Source organism: Annulohypoxylon maeteangense (genome assembly GCF_022496945.1).
Source record: "Annulohypoxylon maeteangense strain CBS 123835 unplaced genomic scaffold GGS22scaffold_15, whole genome shotgun sequence".
In the NCBI taxonomy this organism is placed as follows: Eukaryota; Fungi; Ascomycota; class Sordariomycetes; order Xylariales; family Hypoxylaceae; genus Annulohypoxylon; species Annulohypoxylon maeteangense.
In genome coordinates, this window is record NW_025953262.1 from 213,309 (window position 1) to 233,357 (window position 20,049).

The 20,049-nt window shown below is 49.0% G+C and overlaps 6 protein-coding genes across 6 annotated transcripts; 2 read left to right on the plus strand and 4 right to left on the minus strand.

The window, feature by feature from the left end:
• Positions 1-348: 348 nt before the first annotated feature.
• Positions 349-2,362, plus strand: GGS22DRAFT_195738 (FAD/NAD(P)-binding domain-containing protein; the record flags this gene model as incomplete). Its single annotated transcript, XM_047965709.1, has 2 exons — positions 349-675; positions 729-2,362. The coding sequence occupies 2 exons, from the start codon at positions 349-351 to the stop codon at positions 2,268-2,270; spliced, it is 1,869 nt and encodes a 622-aa protein (XP_047816283.1). The 3' UTR covers positions 2,271-2,362.
• A 588-nt stretch (positions 2,363-2,950) lies between these two features.
• GGS22DRAFT_191037 (uncharacterized protein) lies at positions 2,951-3,379 on the minus strand (the record flags this gene model as incomplete). Its single annotated transcript, XM_047965068.1, has 1 exon — positions 2,951-3,379. The coding sequence occupies one exon, from the start codon at positions 3,377-3,379 to the stop codon at positions 2,951-2,953; it is 429 nt and encodes a 142-aa protein (XP_047816284.1).
• Positions 3,380-4,594: 1,215 nt separating this feature from the next.
• GGS22DRAFT_191038 (uncharacterized protein) lies at positions 4,595-5,569 on the minus strand (the record flags this gene model as incomplete). The annotated part of the gene is made up of 2 exons (XM_047965069.1): positions 4,595-4,777; positions 4,856-5,569. 2 exons carry the CDS (start codon positions 5,567-5,569, stop codon positions 4,595-4,597), a joined length of 897 nt encoding a protein of 298 aa, XP_047816285.1.
• A 917-nt stretch (positions 5,570-6,486) lies between these two features.
• On the minus strand, positions 6,487-10,631 carry GGS22DRAFT_169440 (rab-GTPase-TBC domain-containing protein). Its single transcript, XM_047962323.1, has 4 exons — positions 10,447-10,631; positions 8,618-10,261; positions 7,442-8,549; positions 6,487-7,389 (listed from the first exon to the last, which is right to left on the minus strand). The coding sequence occupies exons 2-4, from the start codon at positions 9,979-9,981 to the stop codon at positions 7,027-7,029; spliced, it is 2,835 nt and encodes a 944-aa protein (XP_047816286.1). The 5' UTR covers positions 9,982-10,261; positions 10,447-10,631; the 3' UTR covers positions 6,487-7,026.
• A 2,589-nt stretch (positions 10,632-13,220) lies between these two features.
• Positions 13,221-17,537, minus strand: GGS22DRAFT_181044 (uncharacterized protein; the record flags this gene model as incomplete). The annotated part of the gene is made up of 6 exons (XM_047963833.1): positions 13,221-14,720; positions 14,774-15,175; positions 15,231-15,607; positions 15,677-15,838; positions 16,414-17,346; positions 17,444-17,537. 6 exons carry the CDS (start codon positions 17,535-17,537, stop codon positions 13,221-13,223), a joined length of 3,468 nt encoding a protein of 1,155 aa, XP_047816287.1.
• Positions 17,538-18,502: 965 nt separating this feature from the next.
• Positions 18,503-19,952, plus strand: GGS22DRAFT_44456 (eukaryotic cytochrome b561-domain-containing protein). The gene is made up of 2 exons (XM_047967099.1): positions 18,503-18,844; positions 19,040-19,952. Exons 1-2 carry the CDS (start codon positions 18,694-18,696, stop codon positions 19,636-19,638), a joined length of 750 nt encoding a protein of 249 aa, XP_047816288.1. The 5' UTR covers positions 18,503-18,693; the 3' UTR covers positions 19,639-19,952.
• Positions 19,953-20,049: the final 97 nt, after the last annotated feature.

Consider the following 20,049-nt stretch of genomic DNA (forward strand, 5'->3'; position numbering starts at 1 on the left):
GATGTCTCTTTCATATCGGCAAATGCATCACGACATCGGACTAACCTCAATACAACAGTAGCAAGTAGGTTATGGTGTCAATCATGAGTTTGATTGCTACCCGGGCGTCCTATAGCGGAGGTGCAAAGACGCGGGGCCTATTGCGTGCTTGGCCTATAAATGCCGTAGGTGGGCGACTTGGCTCTAGTCGAATGATAACGCGCCTCAAGATAACTTCAGTCAGGCGGCTATAAGTCTTGGATTCCGGCCTGTTATAATTAAGATGATTACCTAGACATAATAGACATAATACCCATTTAGTTGAATTTCTGTTTCTGTTGTACGAAGGTGGTCAACTCGTTTAGAAATATGACTGTCGAGACATTAGAACAAACTCCTAATACAAATGGAGCAACGACATCTTTATTGCCCCAAGAAACCCCAGATAAGCCAACTAATGGTGTACAAATACCGGTAGTAAAGGTGGAAGACGCAGCCAAAGAGCTTCTTAAAGAGCCAAAATTCTCTAGTTATCCCGTCCCAACTCTCAAACTTGAGGATCGCTATATTGATGAGCCAAGACAACTAAGAGTCGCCGTCATTGGAGCAGGACTTTCCGGAGTTCTAGCTGGCATACTCCTTCCTGCAAAGGTTCCTAACATAAAACTGACGATATTCGAGAAGAACGCGGATGTGGTAAGCATTACCGTCGACATCCTGGGAGTAATAATCCTACTAATTAGATATAGGGTGGCACATGGTTTGAGAACATATATCCAGGAGTCAGGTGTGATGTACCGGCTCACGTATACCAAACCAGCTTCTCCCCCAACACGCAATGGTCAGAGCAGTTCGCCCAGGGTCGCGAGATCCGCGAATACTGGCAGGGACTTGCACGGAAGTACGACGTGTACCAGCACTTGAAGCTCTCCCAGAAAGTAGAAGAGATAAGCTGGGACGAGAAGAAGTCCGTATGGAACGTGAAAGTGCACAACCTCAGCACCGGGGAGACTTCGAGCCAGGAGTTCGACTTCGTCCTAACAGCCATCGGCCGCTTCAACGCCTGGAGATTGCCCGACTATCCCGGGATAAACGAGTTCAAGGGCCTCCTCCGCCACGCGTCTAACTGGGACCCTACCTTCGACCCAACCGGGAAAAGCGTCGCGATCATCGGCAACGGCGCAAGCGGCATCCAACTCACCGCGAACCTGCAGAAGCGCGTGAAGCACCTAGACCACTACGCGCGGAACAAGACCTGGGTAACGGCCTCCTTCGCCGGCGACGAGACCTCCATAACGCCCATCCCGATCTCCGCCTCCCTGCGGGACTCCTTCGCCGACCCGGCCGAATACGTAAAATTCCGCAAAGAGCTCGAATCGAAATACTGGCGCGGGTTCTCCAGCTGGCTCAAGGGGTCGGAGCTAAACCAGAAGTCGCGCGAGGAGTACACGGAGCTAATCCGCAAGCGCCTAGCGAAGAAACCGGAGCTCTTCGAAAATATCATCCCGGACTTCTCCCCGCACTGCCGCCGTCTGACGCCGGGGCCGAACTACTTCGAGGCCATCACGGAGGACAACGTGGAGTACATCCAGACGCGGATCAAGGCCTTCACGGCGACCGGCATCGAGACCGTCGACGGGAAACACCGCGCCGTCGACGCCGTGTTCTGCGCCACGGGCGCGAATGTGGATTTAGTGCCTCCCTTCAGCATCTGGGCGAACGGCAAGGATCTATCGCAGCTGTGGAAGAGGGACGGCGAGTTCGGGTTCCCGTACTCGTATCTCGGGGTCGCAACACCGGGGTTCCCGAACTTGGGCTTCGTTCATGGACCCCATGGGTCCGGCAGGTCGGGCACGGTGCCGCATAGCGTCGAGGTGCAGGTGACGTTTTTCGCGAAGCTGCTGCGCAAGGTTGCGCGCGAGGGAATCAGGACGGTTCAGCCGGCGCGCAAGGCGGCGGATGATTTCGTAGCGTACTCGGATGCGTTTTTCGAGACGACGGTATTGTCGGAGAATTGCAGCTCGTGGTATAATAGCGGGCGGCCTGGGAGCAGGATACATGGGCTCTGGCCCGGCAGCGCGGCGCAGGTTACGATCGTCTTGCGGGACCCGCGTTGGGAGGATTGGGAGTATGAGTACCTCTCCGAGAGCGGGAATAGGTTGGCTTGGTATTTTGGGAATGGGAGGACGAGGAGGGAAGAAGATCTTGCTGTTGATATTACGCCGTATATTAAAGATCCGGCTACGGTTGATCTGAGGGATGTTCATGAGAGCTGGTGGGATTTACCTTGATGTTCTTGATATGCTATCTGGCATTGAGATACGGGGTTGTTTATAGAGAAGATATGGATGGAAACCACTTAGTGTTAACTTATTCTAGGTATCCAGGTACTATAGTCACTAGACTAATAGCACAAGAACATTCTCGTAAACATGAGTTTCCCATCATGGTGTTGTTAATAGCATTAACAAGAGCCATATTCATACAGGATCAGTCGTGTTATAGAACTCTAGGGGTGTATTTCATCAGCAGCTTAGATTCCAAAACCTTTGAAAGCTGACATGCATCATGCCAAGTAAAATAAGACACCGTGATGCGCCTTGCCGTCTTGGTGCGGGTATATGACTGCCAGGCTTGAGGATTATATCCTTCATGATCGCAAGATGTCAATAGCCAGTAAGGGCTATGGCTCACAATTCCAATAATTGGACAATCATACAAAATTGTTCGGGTATCTCAATTATTTGTTTATATTTTGTCTTTCGTATTAATGAACATAACGTAGCTCTGATTCGATCCCGATGATACCCGTTGAGGCTTCGGACTTCGACGGTGATGGTTGGGGAAGTCCGTTCCGCGTGGCTAAACGCCAGACCAGGATCATAATCGTAACAACAAACGCATCCAATATATCAAACGCCCAGTGTACTTAAACACCTAAAAACATGACAGATTTCGAACCAAAAATCGATCATCCAGGTAATTCGTATGTGATATCGTGTTGTTTAGTCGACGCCGGCAGAAGAGGATCCGCACTCGTTGCCGTAGTCGCTGAATTCGGGTCAAGCTGAGACCCAGACACGGACGGCGTTCCATCCAACTCTCTCACATGCGATATATTGGGAAGCTCGGCGATGGGCTGCGAGTCGAGTTCCATCTTGGGCATCACGGCGCCGAGCATGGTGCCTTCGAGCTCCGGCTTAGCAGTAAGGCCTTGTGGCTCGACCGTAGGGGTGGAACCGTCCGACTTTCCTTTCTCGAGATCTGCCTTTTCTCTTTCTTCTTTTTCTTTCTCCCTCTTTTCCTTGCGTCGGAGGAAATAATAGTGTATCGAGAGAGAGGCGAGGAAACCCAAGACCGCGAATACTATGCCGACGATAGAACCAGTACTGAGCGGCATCTCCGTCGCCACCAGACCGCCCGCGGCGGTGATGCTGAAGCTCGCTGTTTAATAACGTTGAGGGAACTCGTTAAAGGCGGTAGTGCCGTGAATTTTGTATATTCGAGATATCGCTTTTCCTTTCTTTTGAGAACCCAATGGCGCGTTGTCGGCGTGGTCGAAGGCAGTAAAGTTTGTACCGATGATGTAGATGACTTATCACGTCGTAGGGTAAGTTTTGCTCGATGCCAAGGTGAGCAGAGATCGCAAGTTAGGGAGTACGTGTATCAACATCTTTCCAGACGAAGAGAAACTGTCGTGCGTAATCCCCTGATTCGATATTGTTTTCGCTATGCGGCACAGCAACATGATTAACTCTACTTGTCCATCGACTCCATCTACACCCCTGACAAATGGTGGCCTGCTGCAACACCCCCATGTAACTTGATGCCTGGAAGCCTACTCCACGGGGATTCGTCGATCGACATCGTTAACGATTCGCACCGCGCGGATGGTAAATAATTCGTTAAGCTAAGCTTCTCGTACAATTCCAAGTCGTCAGTAGTTGCTACTGCGAAGTTAAAGGATATTAGCATACGAGACCCATTCAAGAGCAAAGACACGGTGAATAGGAGTTGACGATAAATTACAGATACGATGGTTGGGAACAAGGCTAACTAGTAACGGGTCTTTTGCGACGAGAACGGATCATTGATCCCAAAGTAGAAAGTTGTTGGTCCTAACGTGCATAGAATGTCATATCATTTTCCATGCAAAATGTGGACTTGACGTCAATCGACATCGAGCTGAGCCTCGCCGCAGACAGGGAAGTCAACCAGGGTTCCGTTATGGGCTTGTGCGGGTATGGGGCACCGGGTATGGTAAAGATAAACATGATACTATCTTGATTTATCTACCAAAAGAGCCAGAGAAGGGTTCACAACATTGAGATGCTTAACCTCGGAATATTAAATGTAGTAAAAGATCGCCACGTACATCTTGAGACGAGAAGGAAAAGCTGAGAGAGATATCTTCAAAGGACAAAACAGAACTTCATAGGGTATAAGTACATACTAAATATCGAATTCCCAGAGAACAGTCTCTTGGCAGGTGAAGAGTTCCCATAACATACCCCAAGAAACCTCCTGAAACAAAAACCACCGTGAATAAGTAGTCAGCTTTAAGAATCAAGTCCGAGGCAGCAGCCAGAGACTACACACCAGCAGCGACAGCGACCTAAGCTCCACCACCGCCAGAACTCGCACTAGCAGCTTGCCTCGCGCGCCTTTCGATATCCCAAATCTTCAACCCCGTCATAACAGCCATAATCGCCCATCGTTCGCCGAGCAAGCCACTCGCGCCGGACCCGAGAAACTGGAACTTCAAAATCTTCGACAGGCTTCCGCTAGCCCCGGCCCACTAATGCCACGACGTCAGTATAATCCGCACCACAGGTAAGAGTTCAAGCCTCATCATCAAAGAAAGAACATCACATACCACAGCAACAACCTCCCGCCCATCACTCCCCCTCTCCACGCCCTGCACAAACCCCGCACCATCCACCCCCACCGGCGGACCCATCGCCAACCTCACAAGCTTCCACCCACCACTGCGTCCATCAAGCCCCTTAACCGCACCCCCCTTCGAATGCCTCCACTCAAACATCTCCCTCTGTCCAACCCCCCCTCCTCCCCCAACCTCAACCGCAAACGAAAACGTCCTATGTCCCAAACCGCCGCCATTCTCAAACCTCTCCTCCGCCGCGCCCTTCTTCCCGACCGCCGCGCCGGGCAGCGGGGGGAGATACACGGTCCCACGACTGCTCCACGCGCTCTTCTCCGCGGCCGCGAGAGGTGGGAGAGAGGACTGCGGGCCGTTATGCAGCACGACGTCCGGTTGGCCTGAGAGCCCGGAGTGTAGCGAGATCGCGTACACGGGGGTCTTCTGGTGCTCGCCGAGGGTGTAGTGCCGGTTGCCGAGGCCGCTTGCGCGGTACATGTTGAAGGCTGGGGGGAACTGGCGGGGGATTTGGGGGAGGGGTTGCGGGGGAGGTAGGTATTGCTGTTGTTGTTGTTGTTGGAATTGTGGTTGTTGGTATTGCGGTTGTTGGAACTGTGGTTGGAGTTGCGGTTGGAATTGCGGCTGTTGTTGGAATTGGACGGTGGACCCGGCGAAGGAGTATGGCGGTGGAGGGCCTTTGGAGTAGTCCATTTTGGAGGTTTGGGCGTGTGAGGATCGGGGATGGATATCGAGATGAGTACTAAGGTAAGTAAGATTACAAGTATGTATATACGCGCTGAATATACAAATGTCAATAGTTATGAGAGAGACGAGCGAAGGCCTAGATAATTAATATATTTGGCTTATAAACAAAGACATTTGTCTAGTACACTCTCCCAGCTACGATTCCTACGAGTGCGCCTATATATATGGAAAGTCCTACTGATAACACATAGGTATGTAGGCTGGTAGGTCAGCCTGCATGAAGATATGATACCAAAAGCAACGCCTCCACCACCGGGGTCCCATGTAGAGTACGGTATGTGGTGTGAAAGCTCGATCCTTCGGCGGCAGCGTCGATAATTCGCTTAGACAGCTGTGTAACGACGAAGTAATCTCTTGCCTGGCGATGAATCGACTCCACGTGGGCTATGGTCCCAGCCCAGGCGCAGCATCCTTCCAGATCGGGATATTATCTGGGAGTATCGCGGGGAGAAACAACATTAACATCCTACAATCCGATAATTATACATATGTATAGTGCTTCTAGAATCTAAGGGGAACTAGCGGTCTTCGAATCCAAAATAAAAATTTGCTGTCCTTTACATAGAAACTAAGGAATGAGCTGAATCAGACTAGACTCAGCCCTATCCGCTTGAAACTTCTCCAATAGCCAAATTTCCTCTTTGGGATTGCCTAATATCGGCAATCATGAGACCATACGTCATGATTATATCCGTAGTGAGATCCATCGCGGGAAGTTAGCCTTCGATAAAGCCTTGGCACTAGTCCATATTCAAGCCACTTCCTATAAGCATGGATGGTAAACACGTGCTTCACGAAGATAAGTCGGTGCCTAGAGAATACTGCGTATTCAGGTTACCTATGTATACAGACTCGATCAGAAATACAGATGAATTAGGTAAATCAAATTATATTATCATAGTAGTTCTCTAGGACAAAGTACTAGACGATAGTTTAGGGGGTATAGCCAACATGCCCTTCATACGGCTATGCAGCAGGATACCTTATTAAGTAGTAGTAACAGTATGTAGGAGGAATAATCAACGTGAGCAACCAGTTTTCCCATTCGTTAACCGTCCGTTGAATGCATAGGGGGTATAGTGCGAGAACCATCCATCAACCTCTCCCGTGCCTACACCATGTAGTTCACCGTCAACAAACATCACCGCTTCTCCGAAAAAAACAAAGGGAATTCGATATTAGGCTGGGTCCTTGTCGCGACCTGAACGGTGTCTGGGGGACGAGATATCCCGTCGTGGCTGGTCCGTAAACCAGTATTATACACTCCACCTATCTTATAGAGAAATCATTCGAGTATTAAGTAGAAGAGGGCAGTCTGTGTATCTGCCTTCCAGCCTTGTGGATGTCGCTAAGTAAAAACCAAGTCCAATTCGAGCAGTGCATCATAACAGCAGTAGCGTCCCCTAGATCTTCTGCTTGCTCTGATGCCGCTTGTATTCTAATTGCACAAGGTCCATGAATCCCTGTCCATCTTTGATAGGGATCCAGGAGGTGAGCGACTTCATCGCATTCTCGAAATCAGAGTCGAGAAGTGTAGGACGGAGTGTGTCGACAATTGCGAGACTGGCCGCGTGAAGAATTTCCAGTCCTTTAGATGATGGCTGCTCGACTGCAGATTTGCTCGGGGTCGAAGGCACATCTGGCGACGAACCAAGCAAAAGGAAAGCATCCCATACACGAAGCTGAACGGCAAAGGGTATCGATAAGTTAAAAAGAGTCAGATACCACTTAGTAGCATACGCGGTTGGATCGATGCACAACTCGGACTAGTCAAGGTCAGTAAAACGTCAAATTGATTATGAGGAGCCATCAACTTACAAGCTTCGACGCCACGTCCCTACTACCCAACCAATCCTGCTCAAAGTCTTTCAGAGCAGCCATAAGTTCCACAAACCCTGACTGGTACATCCGATTGAGGCCGCGGTATTTCCAAAGTCGCACCAGCATTATGAAGCATCTGTCTTCATCGAAGTAACTCAAGAAGGTTGCTGCTAGCGGAGCCATGCCTTGGACATAGCCCGTTTCGGGGAAGTAAAGTGACAGAGCATGCAGTACACGGAAAAGCAACCGCTGGCCTCCCCTATATCTCCTCCGAAACATGATGTGTTGGTTAATGGTCCTGGGCACATCCAAGTCTATCTGACCATCATCGGGCGACGGTTCGTCTATGAGCCGATGAAAGTCGACCTTAAGCTCATCATCCGTGGCGAACGGTTCGTTGCTAGCCTTGGCACTAGCGGAAAGGAACGAGTACCAAGCTGACGATCGCCAACAGTCAGGGATGCCCTTCCATGTCCGCTCGATCAGCTTCGGATGGTTCATGTCAAAGTCGAACACCATGCCTTGTCCATCCGAGCCGGCTTTTATTATTTTGGCCATCCTTCGCCACTTCTCCGCACGCTCCGTTTCCTTCAACTTTGACTCGGCCTGTCTTTTCTCGAACGACCCATCTTCGTCCGTTTGCGACAGGCCCGGGTGTGATGCAAGGATATCCCCCGCTTCATCTAGCAATTTTCGGTCCCTGTTGTACGGTAACAGGTTTGTGGCTTGGCGGATTGCCGACAGAGCGGATCGGTGCGATGCTGTGGATAATCCCGATGCTTGTGTATTCAAAGAGCGGGCCGACAGCTTTCTTCGAGGCCCGCGCTTCAGTCTCAGCGAAAGCGATGCTGCATCTTTACGAACCAGAACATTACGCTGTTTGCGCTCCGAATAGTGGACAGATGTAGTTTCGTATGCCGTGGCCGGCCGAGTTTCGCGTGGTTGTCTAACAGAAATGAAACCGTAACGATCGACGTCCTCACCGTGGACACCTTCCCAGTCTTCGATCCCTCCTGCTAACTCGTGCCGTCGTCGCAGGTCTTTATCTTGTGGCGACGAAATAGAAGCCGAGAGTGGTATAAGGTTTCCAACCGGTTCGTTTGCCCTATAAGAAAGGCGACTTGTTAGCACGATAAAACATGTATTGAACTTGGATAGATAAGGAAACCATACGCGTCGTTCTCATTCTCTCTTGGTGGATGTTCTACTAAGGGTTGGGGACGCCCATCAATCGATGAGCGTTCCGCCCCGTCCTCCCAATTGAGACCTTCCCCGGATTCATAGAGCGATCTCACCTTTTGAGATTCCTTCTCGGCCTCGGCAGATATTACTCGGACGCTAGGAGGAGGTTGACGAGGCGTAGGAGGCAAGGAGTTGGTTTTGGTATTGTCGGGTGCCCCTGAGCCTGAGCCCGACGCATTGGCGGCATCCTTTGTGTTTGCGCTGGCAGAAGTTTTCGAATGAACAAGAGGAAAAGAGCGCGGTTCTCTGGTTTGTTCGATCTCGGCGTTCTCGGTCGCGAAAGCGCTCTCTTGGTCGGCCATGATGCCCGCGTGTCTAAAATGTTTACGCGGATGTTTGGCACCAAAAATGATGCTACCACGCTTAGAGAAGGACAGTTGGGTCATAAAATCATCTTCTAATAAGCTCTCGGTGGGGATGGTTGTAGAAATAATTGGAGAACCATGGGGGTCAGATGCTGGCGATAAAGTGCCGCTAAGGGATTTAGGCGCCGAACGGTCTTGCCCGTTTAGTGGATAACCGGGGTTTTCAACGCCCGGACCTCCATCGTTTCTTTCATTTGCAGGTTTCTTCCGAAGACGCTTCATTTTCGTAAACGAGGATTTAGACGAGTTTGATCGGCTCGATCGCAGACTAAAACTTCGAGCAAACCTTGAGAAATTGGAAGATGGCGTAGTTGGCGATGTCGGTGAAACAGTCTCGCCATCTGACAGCGCAGGCGAAATAGAAGGAGCGCTAACCCTACTATTGGATTCGCTCACTCGCCCATAAATCGATGGCGATGCAGAACGAGTTATTAATGTGAGGGGCTTAATTTCAGGAAACTTCTGAATGTTTTCATAAGCGAAAGGGTCCTCGTCATCTGTCTCACTATCTTCGCGAATTGTCCAAGAGCTTGAAGGTGTCGCGGGAGAGTGGCCAGAATCTCGCTTTTCAATTGCCTCTATTCGCGGGCTGCTGATTGTTCTTAAAGCGGGGTGCTGCTCGGTAGGGGGAGCCGGTCGAGGAGGCGGTATCACAACAGTAGAACGAGCCGTGTCGCAAGAAATAGGTCGTGGTGGTGGACGACGAGATGATCGAGGTGGTGGTATTGGTATTGGCGGCTCAGCTTGTACGGTCTGATCGTATCGCAAGGCAACCAACTTGGATTCGTCTCTGAAAGGAACAAGACTTGAAGACTTAGACCTATACCGGGAGGGTGCATTCTTTTGGGGTGCTTGCGGAGGCACATAAGGTACTGTGCCTGGTGTAACTCCGAACATTGTGGCTGATCGGGCTGAGTGTACTGAGTACATTTGTGTCTTGTGACTCTGTGACCTTGCTCAAATACCAATTTCTAGAAATTGGTCTATATTGTGTCTAGTGTAACGCCGAGCATATATTGCTAGCAACCGTTGGAGGGCTCAACAAGCTGCGAGGAGCTTGTTTAAGTAGTGAAGACAGGTCCAGGGAATCGTGATAGAGAAGATGGTCTTTCTTTTATTTACTTCCTCAAGAACGGGATCCCCGTTTTTGTTGCGAGTCACGACATAAGCTTCCTTAAGCCTAGTCCACCACTTCCACCGATCCAGATAGCTAGTTGTAAGTTAGCGTGGTTTCATTTTAGGTAATGGAGGACGTTCAGGGGAAAAGAAAGCCAATTATACAATAGGTATAATAAGGGGAGGAAAGTTGGTGTGTATCTATAGACCAAGCACGATTCAGTGCGTACCCGAGGAGGTGGAAGCCTAGACCAAAGAAATGAAGCGTGTGATCTATACCTTCTTCGTTTTCTTCGTTAGAAATGTTTGTGAACTTTAAAATATTAAGACCAAAGACGAATTGGGAAATGGTAAGCAATGTTTAATGCTGTTAAGCGTCAAGTTAGTACATATGTATAGGTATGTAGGTATGTAAGTGGCTTGTGACTTGTGTATCAGATGTCTTGGATGACTTGGGTGACTTACACAACCGACGTCGTGAGCGTGCAAACAAGTACATATATTTTCTTGGGTTATCACGAGCCCGCGGCTGCGGCTTGCTTTAATATGTTTGTCTTAAAAGAACTAGGAAAAATTAGACTTGGGCCACGGTTCATCTGATCTGGCCAGCATGCAGGTTGCAAAGGTGGATGTCGTGGCGGCAGCATTTCCATTAGGACGTTGTGCGGTATGTATGTATTGCGGTATTGCGGTATTACTACCTCCAGGCTACTATACTTACTAGGAAATAGTAGGTCAATTAGGTCATTTAGTAGGTCATCTACTAGGTCGCGGAAGGCGTCAATAGAAGCAATGCACATCATCGAGCTTGCCTACCCTCGCAACCACTTACAACCACCTACAACCACCATTACCTTTTCTCCCAATTGGCTAGAAAAGAGAGACGCAGTTTCCTAGTTTCCACTCTTTACTATGCGTACAGGTGGTCCGCTTGCAAATTTGGGCATTGGCCGAGTTGCGCAGGTTGCGGCACTTACGATTTTCGAAGCTAGACCGATAATCCCAATGGCAATCTCAGGGCTGGAAGCGGTCACATACCGTTCTTTCCCGTTTGCCCTATCCCCATGTATATCATATGTATACTCGAAGAGGAAATCTAGCGGTCTACATTCCCCAATCCACCCAATCTGCTAAATTTAACGTTGCCAAGCCTTTTTATCTTTACTGATTGCAGAAACTAATAAACCCTTCATACCTAAAAAGAAATAGTTGTGTGAGTTAGGTGATGTTCAACAGTAAATGTTATCACATTACTATTTTCTATAGTCACTTACAACTGCACTTATAACTGGAACAACCGTCTTTGGAATAAGCAACATCGAACATCAGACATTTCGGCCCCCGCAATGCCGCTCCTTCACACCCCCCATCGCATACATACATACACATATACCTACATATACAAAGTAGGTGCGGCAAACGATCTGAGTATCGTCAAGAATAGTATACTGTATACTCTTCCGTCTACCCGCTATGTCAAGCCTCCTAGTCGACAAGTCTGTTCATGCTATATTCAAAACCCCACATGAGTTGGAGGTAAAGTAAAGAACCCGTTGTTGAGCCGGTAAGTATGGGGTTAGGCTCCCCTCATTCTCCTCTTCCATTGGTTTGCCTCGGGATGCAAGATCCCAGGATCAACCTCAGGTTAGCCAAGTCGGGAACGCGGAGGATAAAACGAATGGGAAAATTCCACCCATCCCATTACTGCTACACCATCCTCTGGCTCTATTTTGACTAATAACGACACCCACCTGGCACTGGTATAACCAGGGAACGCCGAACGGCCATCGCGGTATATAGTGAATGGCCACCGATTCTGGCGGGGTAAGCGATGAAGAAGCGATCGGTATACGTCACTCCCGTAAACTGGAGAGAAAATGGGCTGAGCCTAGAAGTTCCTCCTAAAAACGGAGGAAAAGCTTGAATAATCCCGCCGGTCCCTCAACTCCGACCTCGACTAGATTATTGACGTGGCCTTTTTAGCCAGCGCCCATCCGAGTCAGTTCCATCCAACGCCACCAATTAAACGAACGAAGAAAGAAAGATAAAGAGAAAATTAAATAGCGCGGGGTCGAATAGAGGTAACCTACGATGACTATTAGAATTTACTTTTGCCCGGATGGTTCTACGATTGAGGGCATGGGCTCTAAATTTAGACGAGGTTTAATTGATTTTGTGATTCGTGTGGTATTATCGAAACGTGATACTGGTTGTGCCGTGTACTATGTATCTACAGTAGTTCTTGTAGTTTTCAGATGTTGAACCCATCCTAGAACCAGTTGCCAAGATCTAGAGGTTGGTTGCATGCCAAGCACGAACGGTAACCCTTGAAGCGATGAACGGAGTGAATTGGTAACACCGGATTGGACGCGACCAGGCGATATCGACCGTGACAGTTGGCAAATGGTGTGCCTGCATATATTCTGACCGCATCGTAGACCGCAGAGTAATTCTGCAAGCGGTAGGTAACATAGAACTCCATTGGTTGATTACCTGAAGTTGAACGGGACCGCTAAACAGCAGCCACGACATTTCTCACATTCCCGTCGAGATGAACCTAGTCGGTCCAGTCTGTTGGTAGAAAAAAAACTTTTTTTTCTATCTTCTCTTCCTTGTTCGTGCATACAAGTTATCTGCCCAAGGGTTCCCAATTGATACCTAGTCCTCCAATAGCCATCCCTATCGTGTCCAGCGCACTACGGTAAGATGCACTAGTGCTAGCTTTCGAGATGTATTACTGGCCTCATCTGACTCATCCCGTTGCCTCTCCCGAAAGATGCTACTGTATGCAATTGAATCCCCCCAGTTTCCCCTGCGCCACGCGTCCGTCCCTTGCAGCTTGCATAGGGTTCATTACCGCGTCGATAACTATAACCTCCCCGTTGGCGCCAACGCGACGGCTTTCGGTGATGTCAACGTATTAGGTAGGTATGTAGGTATGTAGGTTTGTAGGTTTGTAGGTAGTGATGAGTAGAGCTTCATGCAGGTTGAGCTGGCCTTAGCTTTCGGTCGTTACTCATTCGCTGACCGCTAAGCGAACATCCGTCAGCTCATCAAACTTCTTCGTTCTCCCAATCTTTCTCGCCAAAGATTGGCCGATTTGAATTACCGCTCACTTCTAGCTTATCAAGAAACTCCGGTGGGATCGTTGGTATGTATTTCCTCTCCCGCTCCCGGTTAACCCCTCCAAATCCGGCCCCGTAAGATATAAGCATATCCGTGACAGTTGGGAGGGTGAACGGTAACATCAGGGAGGGATCTAGATTGATTCCTTCCGGCACATCATCGTCGTCGTCTAGGTCTGGATTCGGCGTGCCTTGAAAGCTACCTGGAGTTTCCGCAGTAACGCCGTTGAACGTGGTCTTGATAGGTGTCGATGGCATGCTAGCTGGCATGGGGGATACTGTCCTTCTTCGATCTCTCCTGAGTGCGGCCTCCTTCTGAATTGCATCAAGATACTTCAATGCACTCTTAGGTAATCCCTTTTCTCCAACTTCTAATCGGTAATTCTTAGCGGCATATATTAGTTGTTGCGGGCTTAGTCGCTTGAGCTGCTGGAGTGTTCCAACCAATGCCTCTAAATCGTCCGAATCTAGAGATGAGAAACACTGTAGCCACTGGAGGAGTTGGACAACAGGCGCTAGATGCCTGCGCGCCGCTTCCATCGTTGTCTCACCTGATGAACTTGTCTCACCATGCTCGTAATGTTCGGGCTGGCGGTTATTAGAACGAGCCCAATCCTCTAATACCGAAACATTCATTCTGATTTGCATGGCTTTGGTCCTGGCGAGATATTTTCTATTATTCATAATTCGGTTGAAGAGTTCCGCACCTAGCCAGTAGAGCAATTGCGATATGATTTGCGCCGTAATGACTGAGTGAATATCGTAGAGGTCAAGGACGAACAGAGTGGATGAAAGAAGTGATGTTACGTTTCGGGGAGCGGGTTTGGCACGCTGCTTTGGAGAAGGGGGTCGGAATCGCTTCTCGAGGGGCTCTTCTTTCACCTCCTTTTTTCTCTTAAATATCTTCCATTCGTGTTGAAAAGTAACATCATCTAATCCGGGAATCGTCTCATGATGAAGCATTGCAGCATCTAGAACCTTATCTAATCGTCGTTCTGCATCCCTGACGACGAGGATAAAGATCTCGTTGATTAGCTCTGCGAGTTGCGCCTGGAACTCAGTTGTCGCCTCAACTAAACCGGCATCTTTCTTTAGATAATGGAGCAGTAGGGTTGCGTTTGACATCCAAAACGCCAAGATAGTCATATCCCATTGATGGGCTTCGACAACTTCGTTAATCTTATCTTGAGCGGTGACAAGCAATTTCGTCAATAGATCGCGACTAGAATGGTAGTGAGCATACCTAGCGCTAAGAAATATCATATTTGCCGGGACAGGCTTCTGAGACGGCGAGCGCTGAGGTTGCATATTGGTAATGACAATATCGAGTATCCTATCCAGGTCGCTCTCTTGAAAGACGAACATCTGATCATGTAAACACCGACCCCAGTCAAATTCCTGCAGCTCCTCTTCAAAATCATCCATGGGCTATTAGGGTTAGTACGTCGTCCTTGAATTCCGTAGAGCCCGATTCAACTTACCTCGGGTTGGTCATCGATTCCCATATTACCTAGGTCAACCTCAAGATCTCGTGCACTATCCATCATCATGCGCCGCCGTATTTCATTCTCGGCCATTTCCTCTTCGAATCTATCTTGGGAGAAGCCTGGGTTATAGAAATCATCTGTCACCCCAGCATTTCCAATGCCGTAGCCATTATCGTGAAGATAGAATGACATATCGCTGTCCGGGGGAACGAAGTCAAAAGCTGTTCTGCCAGATGAGGTCTTTGCCTCCGGAGATGCCCCGTTGTCTAGCAGTATCTTCGCAATGCTCTTGTGCCTATTCGTCATGGCCCACATTAAAGGGCTCCAATGGTTGCGGTCTTGCTTGTCTACGTCAACACCAGCATCTACAAGAGCCTGCACCACGGTTTCATGTCCCTAAGCATTATTAGCGACGAATCAATGTTGGTGTAGGTTTCACCCAATAACTAACAAAGCAGCTTGCATAAACTAGGGATGGTGTTCCCTCATCATCAGATGCATTCATATCGACAAATTGCCTCGCCTTGCCATCAAGTATCTTTTTTACGTTATCGAGGTCGCCATTGCTTGCAGACATAATCAAAACCTTCTGTAGCATCGACTTCTTCTCGTCGTCGGATAATTTATCATCGGTTGCAATTGCATTTACGTCACCGAAAGCTTCCCCGCCAAGATGTTGTGCCTGCGCCGCCAGCATTTGCATCAATCGCGTATCGCTGTCGGGCATGCCCTTAGTCAAGTCTTCATCGTAGTTTGGATCGTCAAGGGTTAGGTTGCTGAAGTGAAGGGGCTTCGCTAGCATCGGGCTCGTTAGGAACTGCGACTGGCCTAGAGGGAGGTTGTTATAATTAGTACTTGGGCGGTATATATATAATAAGGGACGGGTTGTCAACTAACCTTGCCAGCCATCGTACATCTCCGTCTCCGGGACCAGATCTGTCGGTACTACTCTACGATCGTCTAGGGACTTGGGGAGGTCAGCCGGGAGAGGGCGAGGCTTCGACCGCATCTCGTTGCCGAATCCCCCGCCATCAGAGTCCAGATCCCCGAAATCCATGGCTTAGATAGGAGGCGGCATAGGAATATTTCGTTCAAGAACTTGTCGGAACAAATAAAAGGTCGACCATCCTTTTCAGGAGTATTTACTAGTTGAGCTGTGGGTCTTTCTTTAATATTGCGTCCCAGACTTTTTAGGCGTTCGTCATTAAACAGTATCAGGTATCAGGTTTGTATGCAATCAAACAAGACCTTCGGACAAGTTCTAAGTACAAGTGCATGATGATATGAGATAGCCACAATGGGAACTGCCACAATTATGGCAGTGTTTGTGGCCCGTGCACGAATCCTCCCACCAGCCCTGGAGGTCCTACCTTCCGTCCCAATTATAACTGCTGTATACAGGTACCTAGGACCTAACGCTGATTTTCATTGGCCTGCCTTCATTTCTTGAATCTTCTTCACTCATTAATATTAAACACAATGATACTTTTACTTCTCAACGTCTTCTCAACTTGAGTATATTTTCAAAACTTGACCGAAATATGTACGTTGTAGATTGAAAGGTGCCTTTTTCCCCCATCCCAACAGCGTATTTTAAATGGCTCTCTTGGCCAGAACACGCAATCGCTTCACACCTCCATCAGGAATGATGGTCAGTTTGACGTGGGTGAAGGGCTTGTCCTTTATGGCGCAGGTAAAGTTATGTTCCTGATCTGGTCCGCACTTACTGGGCTCCAGCACTTCAGTCCACCCTTGAGCATCTGCTCCAGGTTCTCCGGCCTCTTTCCATTCTATGGCGTCAATCTTCGTTTTCTGGGGAAAGTTTCCTCTATAAAAAGCTGTATCGACTACAAAGTCTTGAATAAGAGCCGGAGCACCTAGACGGATGATAGTCCAGTCGACATGGCCCTTGGACCTAGAGCGGGCTGTCTCCCAACCGTCACTCATATCCTTGCCTCGACCAGGCAGAATGAGGTTGTCCTTAGTGCCGAAGTGTTGGTCACTACACGAAACTGCAACACCACCGTTTTGGGCAGCAGCTAGATCGAAAATTGCATCTGCATTTTCGGGGAAGACTGGCACCGCATGTCCAAACAGTCGAAATCTCGCAATTCCTCCATCGGGATACATGTTGAGCCTAACATGTGTGTACTGCTTCGAGGTGGGGTTGTCTAGTTTCCAACCAAACCTCTGAGATGGTCCACATTCTTGAATACTTAGAATGGGCTCCCATTCACCTCTTCCCCCTTTCCAGGATAAAACCTTGTCGTCGTCAGAGGAGAAGCAGCCTTCGACCGAAATAGAGGGAGCGTGGTTGCCATTGAAAAAGGCAGTGTCGATTTCGACTCCTTTTACGGTACCCGACGCGACACCAAGTCGTATGACAACCCAGTCGAAAGGTTCTTGATTGTGCCTTCTCGTTTCCCAACCGTCATACCAAGCGCCTGTGTAGACCATCTTGCCTAGTTGCCTTATAGGAGGCGTAGGCGTCACTAAATTGTCGGCATCGGCAAACCATTGGTCTGAGAAGCCTAGGACTTTGCCTCCTAATGCTCCAGAAATCAAGTCTAGTTGGATGAGTTAGCTAAGAAAGCCTTGTATTCTGGATTTTTTGTTATAATTCGTCTCGTCTCGGCTTCCTTTCATCTTGTTATGTCCACATACCGATGGAATTAGATCGGAAAGTCTTATCGATCTCATCCGAACTAATGCTGGTGGCCTTAACGGTCTCCAACTTATACCCATAGTCTTCAGCCATGTTGAGTAAGAGTCTTGTTTTTCACTATACGGAGTGGCGTGTCTGTGTTGAAGTATTTCACAAACGTATCACAGCAAATGTGAATCAAATGTTTCAAATCGTTTGCCCAATTTAGAAGGCTCCGACCTCGAAGCAGCAACATTCCGACTTCGAAATCTCCAAACGCTAATCGAGTGGGGCGAGCTCCGGAATGCGGCCACTCTCGACATCGAGTCCAATTGCTAATTGCTAATTTGCATGTGCATTGGAATATGAACTCTTCCAACTACCGACCAATCGTGTACGACAACAGATTAGTTCGTGCTAGCAATTAGAGGCACCTATGACATATGCGATATCACCTAAAGGCTATCTCCTCCAGTTACCTCAGCCCCATCCAGCCCCTCCTTTTCAGCACATGTGTCCCCTAAAACAAGCGATTCTTGATTTCCAGGTTACCTACTAGTTTGGACCTGGTACTGTAGCCTGGCAGCCTGGGTACATTGATGCGAACTGGGGTTGATATCCCATCCCCATTTTCAGAGTTTTATTCCTCCTTTATATCATTGAAACTCTCTACTGCACATGCGCTTATCTTTTCCATGCGACAATAATGAAACTAATTATTACATATACTAGACCGGGCATTCTGTACCTCGTACATACGCGATACCAACAACCTTCCTGAATAAGGGGTTGCTTGTGCAGCTCCCTGTAGCTTCCCCCGCGCAGCCCGCACTAGATATGGGGCCTGCACTACATTCAGCGTGCTGCTTAAGAATCGCGGCGCTCTGATAGGCGGGAGCTTGGTTGAGCAGGACTCCGTCATGTCCGTCATCGATGGTGAGCTCGATCCTTTTCCGAACTCTCACCTGGCCAGCTTCCTCGCCTTCTTGAGATTTCCGACTCCGACAGTTTTAAAAGGATGGGAAACAAAACTCCCAGAACTCCAAGAGGGTTTTTTAACTTGTCCCACGGGCCTACGACTGCCAATCTATCCACCAGTACAGAGTACATCGCTACATCTCTCTTTGTCAGCTCCTCGCGCCCAGCCAATCTCGCGAACCGCAAACGTCATTAATAATACGCAGCTCTGCTGAAAAGTGCGGTAGAGCCCAGTCCAGTAAAACCCCTCTAACGGCGCTACCTTAATTTAAGTAAAAAGAATATTGCCAGAATGGCTTCCGCGACTGGAATTCCCCAACACCCCCCGATTAATAATCCGGACGACGGCGGTGAACTCGAAGGCGATCTAGAGCCTCTTTTGGGTCGGCCGGGAGATGTTTCTCAAAGAGACAATGCCCCCATAGTCAAAAACCTCATCCTTGGTACGATATTTTCTTCTGTTTCTAGACACGTTACCTATCTCCTTAGAGCATACGTATCTCGTTCTACCTCCACTTTAGCCTCATATTGTCTTATAACATTAGCTACGTACAATATACACTTGATATTACCATACATCCATCTACACTAGCGTACCCATCACCCCGTGAACATGCCAAAGCTCATACAATCCTCAGGCACAGGCATAATCGCCGAAGCCGCCAGCATCCTTCTCGTCGCCTCGGTCTGGGCCGCCGTCTTCCTCAACGGGCCTCTGATCCTATTCTCCGTGCACCCGCTCGCGCAATCAGCCGGGCTCCTCGTGCTCGTCCAATCCATCCTCGTCATCCAACCCACACACACCGGCGCGCAGAAGGAAGTCGGCGCCAAGATCCACGCCGGCCTCAACGTCCTCGGCTTCCTGATCTTCGCCGTGGGTATCCTCAGCATCGAGTACAACAAGATCGCCAACAACGGCGCACACTTCCACTCCGCGCACGGCTACCTCGGCGTCATCGCCTCCTTCTGGCTGCTGGCCCAGTACGCGATCGGGTTCACCATGTTCGCGACCCCGGCCCTGTACGGCGGCGAGGCCGCCGCGAAGAAGATCTGGAAGTACCACCGCTCGAGCGGCTACGCGCTCTTGCTATTCCTCTCCGCGACTGTGATTAGCGCTACGCAGACAGACTATAATCTGAATGTTCTCAATATCAAGTTGTGGGCTACCATCGTCATCTTCGTCCTCCTCGTCATCGGCGTCTTCCCGCGGATCAAGAAGCACAAGCTCGGCTTGTGAAGGGATACGTGTCTACACCCCTCTTTGTAGGAATAGTATAACAACGCAGCTTGGTGGGACGAGCATGTCTCCAGCTCGTGAATAAGGGAATGCATGGCGAGGAAGGGATCACATCTCTACAGTCCCAGGGTAAAATCGGGCAAAAATTCGGTTCTTAGCTACGGCGTTAGCTTGCTAGGTATTAGGTGCGGTTTGTATTGGGGCATTCGTTTCGATGGAGTTTTTGTAAAATCAGAAGTATGGGTACCTAGGCACTCAGGTAATACCTTTCTAGCTCGGCATCTAAAATGGCTTGGATTAACAATGCAGCATGCTGCGGTATGGTTGGGTTAAAGGGCATGAGAATGAAATAGCGACGAGTATAGGAAGCGATTGGTACGATCAAAAATTAATAGACCTAACAATTCATCG

What these genes read in the sequence shown, in the direction of transcription:
- GGS22DRAFT_169440 (XM_047962323.1), bottom strand. Translation starts at nt 9,981, where the DNA reads ATGTACTCAGTACACTCAGCCCGATCAGCCACAATGTTCGGAGTTACA. An exon ending in AGAGAGAATGAGAACGACGC is followed by an intron (nt 8,550 to 8,617) that starts GTATGGTTTCCT and finishes CCTTTCTTATAG; the next exon opens with GGCAAACGAACCGGTTGGAA. An exon ending in GGGACGTGGCGTCGAAGCTT is followed by an intron (nt 7,390 to 7,441) that starts GTAAGTTGATGG and finishes GACCTTGACTAG; the next exon opens with TCCGAGTTGTGCATCGATCC.
- GGS22DRAFT_44456 (XM_047967099.1), top strand. Translation starts at nt 18,694, where the DNA reads ATGGCTTCCGCGACTGGAATTCCCCAACACCCCCCGATTAATAATCCG. An exon ending in AGTCAAAAACCTCATCCTTG is followed by an intron (nt 18,845 to 19,039) that starts GTACGATATTTT and finishes TACAATCCTCAG; the next exon opens with GCACAGGCATAATCGCCGAA.